The sequence below is a fragment of the Triturus cristatus genome, chromosome 1_2 (genome assembly GCF_964204655.1).
Source record: "Triturus cristatus chromosome 1_2, aTriCri1.1, whole genome shotgun sequence".
Classification (NCBI taxonomy): Eukaryota; Metazoa; Chordata; class Amphibia; order Caudata; family Salamandridae; genus Triturus; species Triturus cristatus.
In genome coordinates, this window is record NC_140580.1 from 128,646,163 (window position 1) to 128,662,951 (window position 16,789).

The 16,789-nt window shown below is 43.9% G+C and overlaps 1 protein-coding gene across 3 annotated transcripts in view; it reads right to left on the minus strand.

The window, feature by feature from the left end:
• The window catches only part of LOC146866944 (importin-9-like), a 346,501-nt gene that overhangs the window by 180,816 nt on the left and 148,896 nt on the right, over nucleotides 1-16,789 (minus strand). For all 3 annotated transcript variants that reach the window (XM_085603269.1, XM_085603270.1, XM_085603268.1), the window contains exon 5: nucleotides 3,055-3,143. In XM_085603269.1, the coding sequence (XP_085459395.1) occupies nucleotides 3,055-3,143 (89 nt within the window). The remainder of the gene's footprint in view (nucleotides 1-3,054; nucleotides 3,144-16,789) is intronic.

Sequence of the window (16,789 nt, forward strand, 5' to 3'; positions counted from 1 at the left end):
TGTGTGAGACCATTTGCTGACTGAGTGTGTGCAACAACACTGTCCTCTGATACTGCCTTACTGCTCGACCAAGCTACCACTTTAAAGAGTAAGGTTATATCTAACTTTAGCCTCTGCCAAACCTCTGGGGACTGTGGACTCTGTACACCCTGTTCCTATTTGGGAACAGTGTATACAGAGCCACTTTCTCACAGCACACCATTATAGTTTAGACCCAGCCATATGCAAATCAGTCTTGACCCTGTCCCCCATGGGAACAGTCCAGCCCAAACTGGCAGGCCAGGTCTTCGCCCGACTAGAAACAAGCATCCTGGGACCAGTTTTGGGGGTAACACCCCTCTTCAGCCAGGCTAGCTTGAATCTGGTGGCGTAGAGAGCACAGGACCAACATCTGGGCATACCCTTCTCACCTAGAGCAACAAATCCAAAAAGAACGGATGAAGGACGGAATGATGAATTAATCAAACTTTCACCCCCAGTCACAGATCTGTCTTAAATCCATTGTTTGTTTTGGACACCACACCATTCTAGTTTATGTAAGGCGGGGTGCACTAGACCACAGGTGAGAATACACTTGCATGAGCACTGTACCACTATAATGTCTAAGTCCATTCTTAGACCTTGTAAGTGCAGTGAAGCCATTAAGAGTATGTGGTCTGGGAGTTGGTCATTACAAACTCACCATCTCCATAATGGCTTTACTGAAACCGGACAAGTTTGGTAGCAAACTTCTTCGCAGATTACACCCACACTGATGCCAGTGTGGGATTCAATGTAAGATGCTCTCAGAGGGCATGTTAGAGATGCTCTCAGAGGGCATCTTAGAGATACCCCCAGAAAAACGGCCAGCCCTGGTGTTTCCTGAATGGCTACCCACCATTTGTCACCACCAGACAGGTTTCAGGACCCCTGGGCAGAGGACCTCCGCTCTCTGGTTCCAGAAACAAAGTCCATCCTGGGAAGAGGTGTCATGCCTTCTCCACAAGAATGGGCTGGGTCCACAAAGGCCAAAGTTTCAAAGGACCGCCACCTTTGTTACCTGGCCCTGCCTTTTGCTGCCCCCAGAAACTGGCTCCCACCGGCTCTGACCCGCCACTTTGGGCCTGAGAATCAGCAGGGAAAACCAGTTAGGAAGAGGTGTGCCCACCTTTTGCCAACCCCACCCCTCAGGTGGGGGGAGACAAGGTGAAGCACACATCCCAGTCCCCTGCATCTTGAAGATGAGGGAACACAGCCAATTGGCGAGAGGCTCATGCCCGCCTCCACCCGGAGGCTAGCATAATAGGGGGTGTACTCACCCAAAGGAAGGGACCCATTGGTCACAACCTGCACACCACTGTAACACCCTTAAATGTTGTATTTAGGGGCACCCTGAACCTTGCCTCTGTAGATTCCTGCAACCTACGAAGAAGGATGGAAGAAAACGCAAAACAGAGGAGACTAAAGAAGAAATGACTTGGCACCAGCGCTAATGGACCTTCTGCAGTTTCCAGAGATCCTGCGCCAAAAGTTGACTTGTCCTGCAGCCAGCCACCTTCAAAACCACTGGGAGGACTGACTGCCTTCAACAAAGACCAGAACTCCACAAACAGCAGCTCTGCTCCAAAGAAAGACTAATCCTGCTGAGGACAAAGAAACCAGACACCTCGAACTGCCACTTCTCCAGTTGCCTACGGCTCCAGTACGAGTGGCCCACGGGTCCCAGTGAGATCCCCCAGCACTCCAGAGTCCGGATCCACCATGTGTCGACCCCTCCAGGACCCCCTGACATTGCTTACAGGCTCTGCACGGAGACCCCCCTCCCTCCCCATAAACCGCGAATGGCCCAGTAAGGTGAAAACCGACCTCAAAAGGCACCAATGCACCCTGAAGCCCCCCCAACTTACCTGCCTCACTGTTGGTTCCTCCCGGAAGACTTCCTGGACCAAGCCTACAGGCTAAATCCAAAACAGGCAACCTCCATGGGATTGCATTGGGCTCCCGACACCTAAGCCCGCTGCACCCAGAAGCCCATGCGCTGCTGGTGGTGTGGACACGGTGCCAACCTGTGACCCCCTTTGCTCTGACAACCCTAGGAGCTTGACTCCCAAGACAGAGTGGTCTGCTTGAGAGCAGCTCCCCCACAACTGGGGTGCCCCCTAGCCCAATTGGCTAACATTGGGCCCATGCACCCTGCACGCGGCAGCCCTAGTGCCGCTGGTGGTGCGATTTGAGTGCCTTCTTGAACCTTGGGGAACCTTGGTTATAACCCCAAAAAGCTATTCGTGCAGGACGTTTACTTACCTGCAAACCGATAACATTTTCTTCCATAGGAACCCACGTTAAGATTTTTTTCCCACAAATGTTTCGTCTTGAACTGCCTTTTGTATTGAAACCAAAGTAACTTTGCTTCGACCCCAAAATTGTCTTACTTACCTTTGTATTGTAGGACCCATGGCGTGATATCTAGGCATATCACGCTGAGTAGTTGATGTAACTAAATGGAAATCCAAAAGTACGCCAAATTTCCAATGTATGTTTGACTGTTTTAAAAGCAAATACAAACCTATGAAGATTCCAATTTCAACCACCATTGCATTTTCTTGTAAAGTTTTGCATCTGAATGCATGTTCTACTTGCCTGTTCTAAGTCCTGGTTCTAGAAATATATTATAAGTATACCTTTTTTTATATTTACCTAAGTGAATACAATAAACCCTTAACACACCCTCCTGATACGCCTAACTGCTCGACCACACTACCACAAATAGAGCTGTTAGTACTTACCTAATTTAGCCTCCGCTATACCTCTGGGGAACCCCCTGGACTCTGTGCACACTATACCTTACTTTGTCATAGCATAAACAGAGCCAGCTTCCTACACTCTCCTTATGTGCCCTTTTGCTGTGACGTCTCACAGAACATGTTAGCTTTCGCCGCATTTTTTCCCCTCAGCATCTCTTTAGCCAGTTACAAATATTCTACCCAACTATTGCACCATTAGCTTACAATTTGATTGCTGCTTTGGTGAAAGTTCTTGATAACAGATAAATGAAATGAAGTAATTTACACGTACCTCAGCCATTGTAAAGATCTTGTACATCTCAGGAAGAATAACTGGAGCAACATGGGGCATCTGGGTGTCTGTCACCTCACGGGTAAACTCTAGAACGAAAGGAAGGTTTTCAGCAAATGGTCACTGTATCGTCACTGTATAACAGTGAGTTGAAAAGAATAGATGAGTCGAGATTTGCATGAGAACATGTTCAGTGCCCTAAAAACAAACAGCAATGATCAATACAAGTTTTGGATTACAGACGGAAGACAGCCTTTCTAGTGGCCATAACCTAAGCCCATAGGGATAGCATGTTCCAGTAAGGAACAATAGAACACCTTCCATAAAGACAAAGTAGCAGGACTCGCCCTGGTTTCTTTCCAAAAGCAGTGTTTGATTTTCATGTAACAAACTAGTTCCCTTTCAACTTTCTTCCAAAATCATTCTACGTCAGATGAAAGGGATTTACATTCCCCTGGAAATAAAAGGGTTCTAAAACTCTGTCTAGACAAAACTAAAGACATCAGATAAACTGACCATCAATTTGTTAATTTTAGCTGTACAAGAAATGGATTAGCCAATGCAAAGCAGTCCATTTCTAAATGGATTGTTTTCTGTGTCTTATTATGTTACAGTAATGCCAAAAAGTCCTTGTCTGGTAGGCCAAGAACACATTCAACAAAGTGTAGAGCTGCTACTATAGCATTATTAAGACACACTGTCAATTACAGACCTATGAATGGAAGCCACTGGAGGTCCATACATACTTTCAGATGACATTTCTGTCTTGACATCGATTCCAGATCTAAATTTCAAGTGGACTAAGCCTCTGCGCATAATCTTTTTGGTTAGCTCCTCAAAACATTTTGCCCTTTGCATTAATTTCCACCTTGTTGAGGATGGACTTGATTTTCTACTTGGCAATCACTTAGCTGTGCTTCTAGTACTTTTTCAAGGTAATATTCATAATAGTCATAATAAACCCTCGCACCTCCCTGGAAGAAGGTAAGGAAAACAGCCTTCAGTTTATCCCAGGGTCCTTTCTCTCTGTAAAAAAAACAGAATTGGCTCAACTATCACCTACAGTAGCGATGGGATACCACAAACACCTCCTGTGCACTTGTTGTTTTTATTCTGGAGTTACTGTACCAAATACATATAAATGCATATAAATGTTTATTAAAAACGAACTCTAAGAAAAAATATTTTGAAATAAAATGCTATATTACAAACTTCAAAGACTTTATTCAGATGTGACATACATACATAAAAGTTACACAGCAAATGTCACAATTAAAAAATAACATATGATAAATAAGTAAAACTGAGATACATATCATTCAATAACATCATGGCAGTAGAACAATATTGGCAGTTGTTAGATAAAACAGAGAAAACCACTCCCTATAAACAATTCTGCCGAAAGATACCTAGAGCAACATTCCAATAAAAAAAACTCACAAACGTGCATAGAATGAGCAGCAGAATTAAGAGAGCATAGTGCTACAGGCGCTCACAGCGATTTTTAAGAAAGATCAGACATGCATACCTATTTCGTGGTCTGACAACTGAAGTAAAAGAGTGAAGGCTAAGCTAACATGCCTAGTGTAGGGGGACCTCTTTTAGAAGTGGAATAAAAATGGTCTAAAACGTCATATGTTAAGTATCTATATGCCTAAATAACAATTTTAATAAGCATTTGTAAACCAATATATAAACTGTTCTGAAAAAACGAAACATTAACAAGGCCAATGGTTAGTCAAAAACATACAGTAGGCATAATTACCACCCGAAGGATTTTCCAGTTCTTACAGCTGATTTAAAAAAGGTACTAACGCAGAAGCAGGTTATCCGCGCACGAAAGTCACGAGCAAGTTTTGCGACTTAGGGCTGGTGGTGGCTAAAAGAGAGATTACCCTACACTGGAAATCGAGAACTGGTCCCAGCTTTGCGAGGTGGAGAGCTACCTTCACAAAATGGGCGGGTAGCGGGAGTACGCTCAGGTTGCAGCTAGCGCTGCGGGGAAACGATGAAAAGGCGTTAGCCATGGCACATGCATGGGAAGCACTAGTGGTTGACCTCCGGGGGTGGGGCACAGAAGCGGAGGAGGGCACTGGAGCACTGGAGCAGCATGCAGCAGCGTAGCGGTGGAGAGGCAGCTGACGGATCACGCATGAGGGCGGGAGGGCTTCCCTTCTCCTTTCGGCTTGGCGCCTGACCATGGGGGTGGGGAGTAGCCCGCGGCCGCTCACACGGCTAATTACGAGACAGACTTATCCCGGTACCTGCGGTTATGGCACACTGACATGTGGGTGGGGGGAGGGAGTATTTGCATTGGGGAGTGTTGGGGGGCAGTGCATTGGTAGTTGGAAGTGGTCTACACTGTACTATGCAATGGTGTTTATTACTGGGAGAAGACCAAGGATATGCTGGTCGTTGCAGATGGCAATTGTAATTGAATTATGCAATAAAAATTGTTTTTGCAAAAAAGAAACGCAGAAGCAGGTTATGTAATATGTCATCTACATGTTAGGTCAAACATTTTGTATTTGTATGGGATTTATAAAGCGCTGGAATCGCCCCTGAAGGAGTATCTCTGCGCTGCAAAAAAGGTGTACGACAGGTCTTAACAAGTTTCTTAAAGAGGAGGAGATTGGAGCACTTGCGTAGCTCCACGGGCAATGAATTCTGTTCGGAGTTTTCTATAGCGGGGGACGGCAAGGAGCCCTTTACCCTGTGAACGATGCGATCTGCCCAGGAGGTAGAAATTAAGTTTTTCCGCCAGGTAGCTCGGACTTCCACCATGAAGTGCCTTGTGGGCTAGGCAGCAAATTTTAAACTTAATTCTCTGGCGGATAAGAAGCCAGTGAAGCTGCCTCAGCAATGGTTGGGAAGAGGTTCTAGGAGGCATTTTAAGAACCAGATGCACGGCAATGTTCTGAATCACCTGCATTCTACTTAGAAGGGATTCATTGGCCGATGTAAGGAGAGCTTTACAATATTCTAGCCGGCTAATGACCAGGGCCTGGATCAGGGTCCTGCGAACTAATAAGGGAAGACATTTGGAACACCCTACCGAGAAGGCTCACAGTGTGATAGCAGGAGCCTGAGGTGGCCATAACTTGGTCTCTCATAGATAGAGAGTGGTCCAGACAGACCACCTGGTTCTTAGTCATAAGCTGCGGGACAGGGGCAGGACCCAGCGTAGTAGGCCACCAGTCAGGGGACCAAATCGTTTGAGCAGTGCCAAATAGCAAGATCTCAGTTTTGGCAGCATTCAGCTGGAGGAAATTTTCTGTCATCCAACCAGATATTGCTTGCATGCCCTCGGCAAATAGATGTTTATTTGAGTCTTTGTCATTAGCAAAAGATAGGAGTACGTTGATACGGTCTGCATACGAATAGGGAGTGAATCCATGTTCTCCAATGATTTTAGCAAGATGGGCCACATACACATTAAACAGGTTGGGGCTGAGGCAAGAACCCTGGGGTACCCCTTGGTAAGCTTCAAGGTGCGTGAACGAAAGGGACCCAGGTTGATTGTTTGAGTGCGCTGGTCCAGAAAGCTTGCAAGCCACTTTAATGCCTGACCCTGCATACCAGTCTCTCTTAGTCTGTGAATGAGCTTCTAGTGAGAGACATTATCAAAGGTGGCTGTTAATTCCAGCAAAACTAGCAGCACTGCCTTGTTATCCAGTGTCAGTTTAATGTGGTCTGTAACACCTATAAGGGTAGTTTCAGTAGAATGATTAAATCTGAATCCAGACTGGGACGGATCAAGGATGCCATGAGATTCAAGATATCCTATAAGCTTAGTGTTGATGTATCCTTGCGTCATTTTACTCATGAATGGAAGGAGAGAAACAGGACAATGCATGACAATGAATACATTTTTTTAGAAAGAAAGTCTAAGAAAAATATTTTTAAATGAAATGCTACATTAGTCAATTTTCAACCATATATTTCAATCAATAACTTGATAAAGCACACAGCTGCTTCAAACAGAAGCATCCGAGCGCTCAAGCAGACAATGCAAGGATAGCCGTGGCATTATAAAAGCTAAACAGTGTCAAATAGGCAGGTTTTAAGTTGCCTTTTAAAGGTTACTGGAGACTCAGCCCAGAGCAGATTAGGTGGATGGATGTTCCATAATTTGGCCGCAAGTACAGTAATGGAGCTACCTCCATGGAGTGTCTTCAAGAAATTTGGGATCCGTAGGAAGCAGCTATTGTTGGATCAGAGTACCATCTCTGGAGTATATGAGGCCAGTCTGTTCGACAAGTAGCATTGGGCATCAATGGAGAGTTCTGAAATCCAGCGTCAGAGTTTTAAATTTAATGCTCTGTTCCACCAAGAGCCAGTGCAGATGTCTCAGATGTGGAGAGATGTGATAGCGGTGAAGGACTCTCCTAGCAAGTCTGGCCGCTGCATTCTGGATTAACGAATCAGATACGCAGGGAGACTAAGGTAGAGATTGTTAAAATAGTCCAGGCGAGAGGCAACTAAAGAATGAACTACAGTTTTTCTAGTTTCCTCAGGAACCAGATGAAGAAACATCTTTAAGATTTTAATCTTCATGAAGCAGACCAACGAGGTTTGATTAATTTGAGAGGCAAAGGAGAGCGTGGAATCGAAAATGATGCCAATATTTCCAGTTGAAGAGGTTGCATTTGGAGGAACGTTGGGTTCAGCAGGCCACCATAGGGAAGCCGGTCGGGGTCCAATCTGATTAAAATGCGGGACACTACATACCAGTGGCTTAGGTGATGAAAAAAGCGGGTGTTAATACACCCTTTGGGATCTGCCCTCCATAAAAGCTTTGACCAATAAAAGAGTCTTGCCCTGAATGTCAAGGTCGCCAAGTCTGTTCAAAAGGATGGAGTGTGATACTGTGATGAAGGCCACAGACAAATCAAGAAACGGCACAATAACAGGTGTTTTCTTGTCCAGATTTTCCCTGACAAACTCCTCCACCTCCAGGAGAGCAGTCTCCATGCAATATCCTGCATGGAAGTCTGACAGATTCGTGAAGGATGGAATTGGCGTCCACAAAAGTGCTCATTTGTTGATTAGCTAATTTACCTTAAAAAAGATTTACAGGAGCTGGGAGGAGAGATAGAGGCCTGTAATTGCCAAACACATCTGTGTCTGCAGCCTTAAGTCTGAAAACATGCAGCGGGCAAACATCATCCGGGGAGCCAGGCTTTCATTTTAGTATCTCCTTCAAAGAGCATTCTTCTGTTTACGTACTTTACTGTTCATGGGGTGGGGAATTGCGGAGGAATGAATCTGTACATATGTGATGTTCTGAGTGGCAATGGTGTGGATAACGTTAGATCTGATAAGACATAAGATACATTTGATTGTAAACGGCTGTGATTTACTGCAAATATCAATAAAAAAATTCACCCAAAAAAAAAGAGCATTCTTCTGAAATAGGGGCAAATCAGACACAAATGCCTTGAGACAGGAGGGAGCGCAGGGGCTAGTTTCAGCCTTCCCCGCAGCAGCTGAACCAAAAGCTAAAGCCTCCTTTGGTGACTCTGGAAAGGTGGAGTATGCATTTTGAATCTTCTCATTGCAGGGTTCAGCTGAGGGGAGGATAGCAGTTTTGGCCCCTCCAGGGGAGACAAAGGAATTCACTATTTTAAACACTTTGTTGGAATAATTAGCTGCCATCTTGATATGATGTGCAAAGTACTCTTTCATAGCATTGCAGGTTTTGTTTTGCAGAAGCTCCTAAGTGCCGTTTTAGAGACAGTCTTAGCATTGGAGTCATACAATTTCCGCTAATTGTGCTATAATTATTTGCACATGCTTTTCTCCGTTCATTGGGTTGAGGAAAACTAAGGTGCAGAAGGCCTCCATCTTTTTGCCACATACTTTTTAGAGGAACAGGTGGGCTAATAAATTAGAGATCCAACTGTCAAACAGCAAAATGTCAGATTCAACTATTCCTTGTAGTATCAGAGGAGAGTAACTGAGGTACTGAGCCAGGGATTCTTCCCACAGATTCTGCAACCTCCTTTTCATTTCCGGGGGAGGGGCGATCCTAGTCTGTGGGTAGGGGCCCTAAAACACAAGTGGAATACTGAAGTGATCAGATGCTCCGGATCACTGAACTGCATGCTAATGGTAAAGATCAGATCAAGCATATGATCAGCCGTACGGGTAGGTGCCTGGACATGCTGGATAAGGTTAACACCAGCCAATGTTTGAATGAGCTTGGGGGCTATGGTGGAGATGAGATCACCAGTATTGACATTAAATTCGTCAAAAATGGTCAGATTGACATATTGTAGAGAGTATTGTTCAATGATGTCGAATACAGCAAGAAAGCAGCTGCTAAGGCAGTCTGGAGGTCTATACACCAACAGGCCAGAGAAGGATGGAGTGAGTAATGTGCAAAACAAGACCCTAAATGTTTCCGTACTGGCTTATAGGTGTAGTAAATGCTTCAAAAGTGTATTTGAAAATAAAAGCAACCCCACCTCCTACCTTGTTCCCGCCACGGTTTTTTGCCAAGATGCGATAGCCTAGTGGAATTGCAAAGGGTAGTTCTGGGTTAAAGCGGCCATTCCAGCCATGTTTCCATAAGGAAAATAAAAGTCCCAGGAGTTGTTAGCCAGTAGGGGGAAAATAGCAGATTAATATTTGGCTAGGGTCCTGCAGTTAATAAGGCAGGCCTTATAACCCACTGCGATCTGCAACAGAGCAGATACTGTGTTAGGTGGGAGTGAAAACACCCCGGATCACGAGTAATAAGCCTTCGTTCAGAAGTAACTGTTATTTAAGACTAAGCCACATACCTCACAGGAGTGAGCATGCTTTCCCATTCCTGGGGGAGAAAACATCTTCGGAGAGAAGCAGGGGTTCGTATTCAAGGCAAGGAGAGCCTCTCTGGGATATCTGCTGCTCTGATCAAGGGCAAGATGAGCAGCATGGCTGTTGCTAGACACGGACAGGTGCAGACAGGCATGCCTTTGGCCCGCCGTCAGCACATCCACGGAATGGCCTTCCTTAAATGGAAGAGCAAGGATTCCATCAAACCTAGCCACTAGAGCGCTAACCCAAGAGGGCGGTTCAAGGCAGTGCCAAGAAGAGCAGAAACAAGCTTTTGCACTGCAATAGGTCTCGCATTACCGATAGTTTGAGGTATTGGTGTTGCAAATAATGCAACGCCAATAGCTCATACTTTCAGTAATGTGAGACCTAGTGCATTGCAAATGATTGCAGTGAGCCAGAAACCAGCATTGTATGTCTCAGTGCAGCACCGCAAGCTGATCCTAGAGGTCCCTAGAGAGCATCATAAACATTGAAGATATGGTAAATCCACCCTACCCATAATGCAATGAATGCAAGACAGTACCACGAGTACATTAAAATAGCTATGTCAATATATACAATTAGTAGCTTTGAAATGTGACAAAAGAATTATATTAATTCCGGAATAGGTTAGGTTGTACTCTATGTGGAGCTGATGAAGGCAAATTTATAGAAGGTCTAATATAAATGTGAGATGTGGTAGGTGCAGTACGGCAAGCTGCTCCTAGTAAGCAAGGCACCAGCACTGCCAGTACGACAAGCTGCTCCTAGAGGTCCCTAGTGAGGACTGCCAGTACTGCAAGCTGCTACTAGAGGTCCCTAGTAAGCAAGGCACCAGCACTGCCAGTACGGCAAGCTGCTCCTAGAGGTCCCTAGTGAGCATCACAAACTTTTGCTCATAGTGGTATGGTACTCCCATAATGGATTGCATGCAAGTCAGTACCACGAGTACATTCAAATAGCTATGTCAATATATACAATTAATAGCTTTGAAATGTGGCAAAACAATTATATTAATTCCGGATTAGGTTGTACTCTATGCGGAGCTGATGAAGGGAAATTATAGAAGGTCTAACATAGATGTGTAGGTGCAGTACCGCAAGCGGCGCCTAGAGGTTCCTAGTGAGCATCAAAATTTTGGTTACAGATGGTACTCCCCTAATGCATTGCAAGCAAGACAGTACCACAAGTACATTCAAATAGCTATGTCAATATATACAATTAATAGCTTTGAAATGTGACAAAATAATATAGTAATTCTGGATCAGATTGCACTCTATCTTAAGGTGATGAAGGGAAATTTATAGGAGGTCTAACATAGATGAGTAGCTGCAGTACCGCAAGATGCGCCTAGATGTCCCTAGTGAGCATGATAAACTTTGAAGATAAGGTAAATTAACCCTACCCATAATGCATTGCATGCAAGACAGCACCACAGTACATTCAATATATACAATTAGTAGCTTTGAAATGTGTCAGAAGAATTATAATAATTCGGGATTAGGTTGTACTCAATGTGGCGCTGATGAAGGGAAATTTATAGGTGGTCTAATATAAATCTAAGATGTGCTAGCGAGTAAAGTAACCACTGCCAACCTTGTTAAGGACCAAGTCAGTGTCCTGTCAGAAGGCCCCTAAGAAAATAGTGCCTTGAGGTTGTAATTAAAACCTAGGGCGTAACAACACATGTAATAGGGGATGTCCTCATGGGAGGTTACAAAGAGAGACAGGGAGGCACTAAGGAGGGACCACAAAGCCTAATAACCAATGAAAAGCCACCATTTACAAAGGACAGGGACAGGAGCCAATTAAAAAGATGGGCGGAAAGTAGGCGGAGCTTTATGCACATATCCTGAATACAGCATGTCCTCGAATAGACAGCGCAAACGCTGCCTAGGTGAGACCTAAAAAAGTACCCTATAGTAATGGTCACAAGAAAAAAAAAGTACCTAAAAACAGTCTCTCAAACTCTTTAAAGCAAGGGGTTGAGAAAATGAAACACTGTAGCATAATAGGCGGAAACTTAAAAGGCTGGGAAAACTGGCATGGTTCATTCAAGCAAACATCACACCACCTCGGCTGACATCAGTTACAGCAAAAGGTCTTCCATTGCTGTATGCTTGAGAGATAAATAGTTCTGTCAATCTCCAGAGAACTACAAAATTACAGCCACCACCAAAAAATCCCTTTGACGTCAGTTGGACTTTGGGTTCTGGAAGGCATATGCTGTAATACATTGGTGGAAGTTAATACATTATTTTATCTTTTTATCTTGACCTTTTGGAACATTAGATATGAACCTTCAGTGTTCTCAGACCTTTTGCTGGGAAATTATTTTGCTGGCATGGCAGCAGCTTTGTTCTGAGCACCACATTAGCCTCTGACCCAACTCAAGCATTAGGAGTTTCAAAGCAGGATACTTGGATGCGTTACGTTAGGTGTTGTAATTCACCAAAGTTATTCCTTTCTTAAACACACTCAGTAAGTTACCAGCTTTCTTCACTTGCCAATTTTAAGAAGTTGAACCAATGACTAATCGCATTTGGTTACCCGCTCACTTAAAAAAAAAAAAAATCTTTGATCTACCATCCGAAAACATAATTCGTGTTTTGAATAACCTGTAGTGATTTTGAGCAGTACTCTCCTTGCTGTGGTTTCCTTGTACAATTAATATCAAAAAGGGGAAACAGTTCCTCTCTATGGGCCTGGGTAGAGAGTTACAATGACTTACTACACTATTACAAATGGTATCCGGGGGGATCTGCAAATCCAGATCGTAATGCCCTCACACACCTGTTAGGGTGTCATGCTTCATCATTGGGCGCTCCTCGTCGGACCGGCGCTGCAATGTCCGACGGGCCTGGTGGCATCTTTATCGGAGATCTTTTGATCTGTGAACGCCGTATGGTGAGTGCGGTGTGTGGGGCTATAGGAGAAACATTGTTTGGTGAAGGTGTAGATTGTGATTATTAAAAAAGGCCCCTAACCTTTTTGGTTCACTTTATTAAATGTTCAAGGATGGGACTTTGTTAAAAACAGTGAGGCTACGTGTGATAATTAAAGGTATTCAAGTAGCCATTGGTGGAATAAGTCAGGTCTTGGTGGACTAAGTCAGGTCAACATGTTTCGTGTCAAGTGCTTCAAAGTAAAGCGACACTTCTTCAGGACCAGAATAACATGACCGCTTAGTTAACAGTCATGGGAGGTGAGCTCCCTTTCTGAGAGATAGAATCCTCAATTTGGGGTTTCTCCTAAAGGCATATTTCCTCCTCAAGGTAGGATGTCCATGGCTCAGAGAAGCCCGGGGTACCGACGGATAGAGCGGTGCCTCACGTCCTGAGCAGTGCCCAGGTGAGGTGAGTTTTTTTACACGTACATTTCGGTACACCCGCTCAATTGTTCGGGTCGTCTTCCCTCATCTCTGAGGCTTCACATCCTACCTTGAGGAGGAAATATGCCTTTAGGAGAAACCCCAAATTGAGGATTCTATCTCTCAGAAAGGGAGCTCACCTCCCATGACTGTTAACTAAGCGGTCATGTTATTCTGGTCCTGAAGAAGTGTCGCTTTACTTTGAAGCACTTGACACGAAACATGTTGACCTGACTTAGTCCACCAAGACCTGACTTATTCCACCAATGGCTACTTGAATACCTTTAATTATCACACGTAGCCTCACTGTTTTTAACAAAGTCCCATCCTTGAACATTTAATAAAGTGAACCAAAAAGGTTAGGGGCCTTTTTTAATAATCACAATCTACACCTTCACCAAACAATGTTTCTCCTATAGCCCCACACACCGCACTCACCATACGGCGTTCACAGATCAAAAGATCTCCGATAAAGATGCCACCAGGCCCGTCGGACATTGCAGCGCCGGTCCGACGAGGAGCGCCCAATGATGAAGCATGACACCCTAACAGGTGTGTGAGGGCATTACGATCTGGATTTGCAGATCCCCCCGGATACCATTTGTAATAGTGTAGTAAGTCATTGTAACTCTCTACCCAGGCCCATAGAGAGGAACTGTTTCCCCTTTTTGATATTAATCTACTTGCCTTGGAGCATGGAAACAGGACCTCGATAAATAACTAGCTCTGATGTCCCCCGTTTGATTATACGTTCCTTGTACAATTGTCAGGTTGATGACACTCACTCAGTTCAGTGGCCTGTGAGCTGTTGCAGGCAGCTTTGACTAGATGGATGCCTTCATTAAATGGTTCTGAAATACTTTAAATTTACAAACAGTAACTGGGGATTGGGGTTATACCGCCAACTTTGTAGCGTTGTTCTTTTAGCATGCAGAACTGCAACACAGTAGAAAGCACCTACATTTTTGAGATGGATATTGCTTATTGCTCACAATACTAAATTGTGCACTTTTACTCTACACATGAACAAGTCAATGCGCACCTTTAATTAACAAGCATTTGCAATGCAATAGGTCTCGCATTCACGCGAGTTTGAGCTATTGGCATTGTAATTGACAATTACTTTTATTTATGTTTTGGTTTTTAAACATAAATAAAAGGCCTTGTCATTTACAATGCCAATAGCTCTAAATCTCGCAATTGCGAGACCTATTGCATTGCAAATGCGTGTTACAAAATGTGACGTTTACTGCACACATTTTAAACATTCTGCCTCCACCAAATGATGCTGCAGGACGCCCGGGATATAACGTATGCTGTCTGCAGAGACAAAGAAATGTGGTTTGTGTGATATGCAACCCAACCCAAGCATAGCTGAATACAGTGTGGTTTATCAGAGCCATATATTTTAGCGTGCGCGGTTCTGCTGCAGTCCGTAATTTGAAGCCGATGGATGTGCCACTCAAAAATGAACGCAGATGGAAACAAACGTATACACTACCGAAGAGCGACACAGACAAAATCGCAAACACTCTGGTACTATGTAAAGCTGAAACCAAAAGGCATGCGCCTCGCCACAAAGAGAATGCCCATATGCCGTTCACGGCAAAACTACAAAGAATGCAGAACCCCAGGCTCAACAAGCGGTTCACATCTCCTTGCCTATGCAAAAAAAAAATGTTTTTAAATAAAAACCACAGAAAGAAGAGCAAGTTGGGCGCGAAGAGACTTACTCAAGTTCGGCAGAAAGGATCAGCGATAAGTTTGATGATGTCTCAAAATTAAAAGACTGCATGTCATGGCTCAATACGTGTTTTTTGTTTTTTTAAATCTTAATTTATACTTGTTTTCCATCCAATATAAATATGCCAAAGCTGGTTTAAGATAGTGAGTCGATATCATAGGCTTCAATTTAAGAAACAAATATTTTATTAGAGTGATGACAGCCTACTATACATAGATACTAGTAGCCACTGGGGAATACAAGTCCCTGCAGTTGTTTAACAAAGGGGGATTTCTTTTTCAGCGGCTGTGTTGTGAAAAGCTAAATGCAGTCTCTCAAATTGAAGGTATCCAATGTCTGGACGACACAATATCTTGTACTGTGTGGAGGGAGCATCATTATTTTTTGGGAAAAGCAAAGACCAGCAAGACAGCTAAAGCTATCTTTAGGCCAGATATAAAAAAACAATCAAAAGAGTGAACAGTTGTTTTCTCTTTTAGCCTGCAATTGTACTTTCGTTGATGCCATTTCTAGAAAAAAAAATACTCACTTCATTGCACAGTGTGTTTTGCCATTCTATGAGAAACAAAATACAGTTTTTGCTTTTTTCTCAGACAGCCATCAAATAAGAAATAGTCTGTATTTTTAAAAGAGCAACAATTTGGTCCCAGGGTGACAGGTGTGGTAAGATGAAGGCAAACTCTTTAAGCTTTCTCTGAGTTTTAAGTAGATTTCGTATTTCACAACTAACTCAAGCCACATCTAGGAGTGTTTTAGGGCTAAAAGATGCTGACGGATTTACCCCCTTATCCCTAACAGAAGACATCCTGGTGAGTCTAAAACCCGGACCAGCTCGTCTGTAAGCAGATATTGCTTCTAGGTGAAATAGTCCAACTATATGTCCTCATTTTCCAAAGTAGTTTTTTATTGTAGCGTATCACTCTTGCTTTATCTTTCTAAAACGGGAGAGGAGTTGGCCTAACGGCTAGGGCGGTCGACCTCGAATCGGGGAACCGAGTTCGAGTCTCGGCAATGACGCTGAACATCCTGTGATTTTGTGCAAATCACTTAATCTCTCTGTGCCAAACAAAAATGAATGTGTCCTCATGTAACGCAACTGGTGCTATGTAAAGCGCTCTGATACCAGATACCGGGTCAAGTTCGCGCTATATAAAAGTACTAAAAAGTTAACTTTTCAAGAGTTTGCAAGATGTTGTGCTGTTGTGTTTACACCTATACCAACGTTGTTTTGCAGAGTTAAACATTGTTCGTTACTAAGTTATATGTTGTCTTTGGGGCTAAATATGAAAGTGATATTGAGTGGCGAAGAGGCTTGCAGGGCCTTGCTGATGCTCCGATACTTTCTGATATCGAAAATATCCTGGTGAGGATGCAACATGCAACAAGGCGCTATCTATCTCGAAGGCAACCTGGAATCTGTATTTTAGTCGCTTGTTCTCTTCCCTGGAAAGGCTGGCTCCCCTTTGACCCTGGTGACCTATCGCGTCCTTAGTGTCTGTAGGGGCTTATCTGATCCCATACCCCCTTGTACAGCTAGAGGGAGGGGGGCCGGTAGAGCAGGGGGTGCGGGATAAAGCGGAAACACACAATGGAGAAGAGGGGGCTAAATAAGACTGAGAGAGAGAGGTGGACAGCGAGACAGAGACAGCACATAGAAGAAAGAACAATATACACAGAAGAAGAAATATGTGCAGACAGACAGCTGGGGAGGAAATTGAAAGAATGAGTAAAAGAAAAAAAAGAAGTTGAATTAATAGACAGTGGTTGGGAGAAACAGAGATGGAGACAGAAAGATTGAGAGAGAAAGAAATGGAGGG